The sequence below is a fragment of the Boleophthalmus pectinirostris genome, unplaced genomic scaffold, assembly GCF_026225935.1.
Source record: "Boleophthalmus pectinirostris isolate CB_2022bp ecotype Guang Dong unplaced genomic scaffold, ASM2622593v1 HiC_scaffold_3, whole genome shotgun sequence".
In the NCBI taxonomy this organism is placed as follows: domain Eukaryota; kingdom Metazoa; phylum Chordata; class Actinopteri; order Gobiiformes; family Gobiidae; genus Boleophthalmus; species Boleophthalmus pectinirostris.
In genome coordinates, this window is record NW_026571299.1 from 8,973,090 (window position 1) to 8,975,771 (window position 2,682).

The 2,682-nt window shown below is 50.1% G+C and overlaps 1 protein-coding gene across 1 annotated transcript in view; it reads right to left on the minus strand.

The window, feature by feature from the left end:
• Positions 1 to 169, minus strand: part of fnbp1a (formin binding protein 1a) — a 14,292-nt gene extending 14,123 nt beyond the window's left edge. The window contains 1 exon segment of the mRNA XM_055160653.1: positions 140 to 169. Within this exon segment, the coding sequence (XP_055016628.1) occupies positions 140 to 169 (30 nt within the window).
• Positions 170 to 2,682: the final 2,513 nt, after the last annotated feature.

Genomic DNA, 2,682 nt, shown 5'->3' on the forward strand with positions numbered 1-2,682 from the left:
GGGTCCGGATGCGGTTCTGGAGGCTGTGGTCACGCGGCCGTTGCCATGGCAGACGGAGCACGAGGCCGTCCATCCTCACACGCGCACAAACACGCAGGCGGGGTTCTGGTTCTGGTTGTGGTTCTGGTTCGGGACTCACCCACAGCTCCGTGCCCCAGTTGCAGCTCATGTCTGCGGCCTGCTGCTGCTGCGGCGGGACGCGCGTGTCTCCTCCGGTCCTTCTCCGGTGCCCCTCCTCACGCACGAGCCTCACGCACGCGCACACACCGGCAGCACGTCAGGGCGCGCGCCCCGCACTGCGTGCGTCACCTGTGCACGCGCTCTGAACAAAGGTCCGGAGGTTCCGGTAAAAACGGTCCAGTCCCGGCGCGGGCACGAGCGGCGCGCACACGGTCCCTTTGTCACAGAGATGCTCCGCGAGAGACGCACTGCGCATGCGCACAGCGTCTCTAGAAACGTGTGAAATGAGTGCAGTTCTGCTCAGAGCACTGCGCATGCGTCACGGAGCGGAGGAGAGAGGAGAGAAGGGAAGGAAAGAAGGAAGGAGGGAAGGAAGGAAGGAGGGAAGAAAGGAAGGAAGGAAGGAAGGAGGGAAGGAGGGAAGGAAAGAGAGAAGGAGGGAAAGAGATGTAGAGATGATAAAGGTCAGAGGTCGAACCTTTGGGTCAGATCTGAATAAACGTGTGAGTTTGTGTTTGTGTGTTTAGTGTCAGAGAACAGTGTCAGGTGTGTGACAGTGTGACAGTGTGACAGTGTAACAGTGTGACAGTGTGTGTGACAGTGTGACAGTGTGACAGTGTGACAGTGTGACAGTGTGGCAGTGTGACAGTGTGACAGTGTGTAAGTGTGACAGTGTGACAGTGTGTAACAGTGTGACAGTGTGTGTAATGTGTGTAATAGTGTGACAGTGTGACAGTGTGTAATGTGTGTAATAGTGTGACAGGGTCATATGGGACGTTTTAATGTGAAGTTTGTGTTTGTGTCAAATCAAATAAACTTAAATCTGAAACAGACTTTAAAGTTTTAAACGTTTATTGAGAATCACAAAGTGTTTAAGGCGGAGCCACATGCAGACGTCACCACGGCAACAATGAAACAATCCATGTTCTGAATAATAATAATAATAATAATAATAATAATAATAATAATAATTAAAAATCATAAGCTGAAGCGGAGGCTGGAATGTTACAGAGTTTTAAACACTTTTCAAAAACACAGATCTGACTTGAACCTGAAACACACCTGAAGGTCCTGAACAGAACCCCGAACTGACCCGACTCACACAGAACCCCGAACTGACCCGACTCACACAGAACCCCGAACTGACCCGACTCACACAGAACCCCGAACTGACCCGACTCACACAGAACCCCGAACTGACCCGACTCACACAGAACCTGGACCTGGTGTGTGTGAGTCTGGGCTGAAGCTTCTGACTTCAGTTTAAAAGTGAAAATGACACAAAGTTCAGATTCTGTTTGTGAAGGATTCAGTTTGAGTTTGTTTAAGTTAAGTTACATCCAAAATAAATAAATAAATACAAATATTGAAATACTCATGACAGAGACCTGCACCACAACTGGGTCCAACGTTTGGGTCTGGGTCAGATGTTTGTTTGGGTCAGATGTTTGGGTCTCTGGTTTCCACCTAACCCTTTCTGAAAAAACAACCGAAACTAAAGAAAACTTAATTCTGTCAGGGGTCAGAGGTCAGAGGTCAGAGGTCAGGGGTCAGAGGTCAGAGGTCAGGGGTCAGACGGTGCATCTCTGTGGACGTCTCTGACCCTTTAGTCGCCGTGTTCCAAACAGGTGAAGTGATCATGGGCGTGTTTGGGCTCCATGGGCTCTGGCTCCAGCTCAGTTTGTGTGGAAAAGGGTCAGGGGTCAGTTTCAGGGTCGGGGTCAGGGGTCATTTTCAGGGTCGGGGTCAGGGGTCAGTTTCAGGGTCGGGGTCAGGGGTCAGTTTCAGGGTCGGGGTCAGGGATCAGTTTCAGGGTCGGGGTCAGGGGTCAGTTTCAGGGTCGGGGTCAGGGGTCAGTTTCAGGGTCGGGGGTCAAACAAAACTGCAGATCTCATCAAAAATGTGCAAAACAAAACACAAATGTTTTTTGTGCTAATGAACAACTGTGTGTGTCTCTGTGTGTGATGTTGTGTGTGTGTGTGTGTGTGTTGTTGTGTGTGTGTGTGATGTTGTGTGTGTGTGTGTTGTTGTGTGTGTGTGTGTGTGTGTGTGTGTGTGTGTTGTTGTGTGTGTGTGTGTTGTTGTGTGTGTGTGTGTGTGTGTGTGTGTGTGTGTGTGTGTGTGTGTGTGTGTGTGTGTGTTGTGTGTGTGTGTGTGTGTGTGTGTGTGTGTGTGTTGTGTGTGTGTGTGTGTGTGTGTGTGTGTGTGTGTGTGTGTGTGTGTGTGTGTGTGTGTGTGTGTGTGTGTGTGTGTGTGTGTGTGTGTGTGTTGTGTGTGTGTGTGTGTGTGTGTGTGTGTGTGTGTTGTGTGTGTGTGTGTGTGTGTGTGTGTGTGTGTGTGTGTGTGTGTGTGTGTGTGTGTGTGTGTGTGTGTGTGTGTGTGTGTGTGTGTGTGTGTGTGTGTGTGTGTGTGTGTGTGTTGTGTGTGTGTGTGTGTGTGTGTTGTGTGTGTGTGTGTGTGTGTGTGTGTGATGTGTGTGTGTGTGTGTGTGTGTGTGTGTGT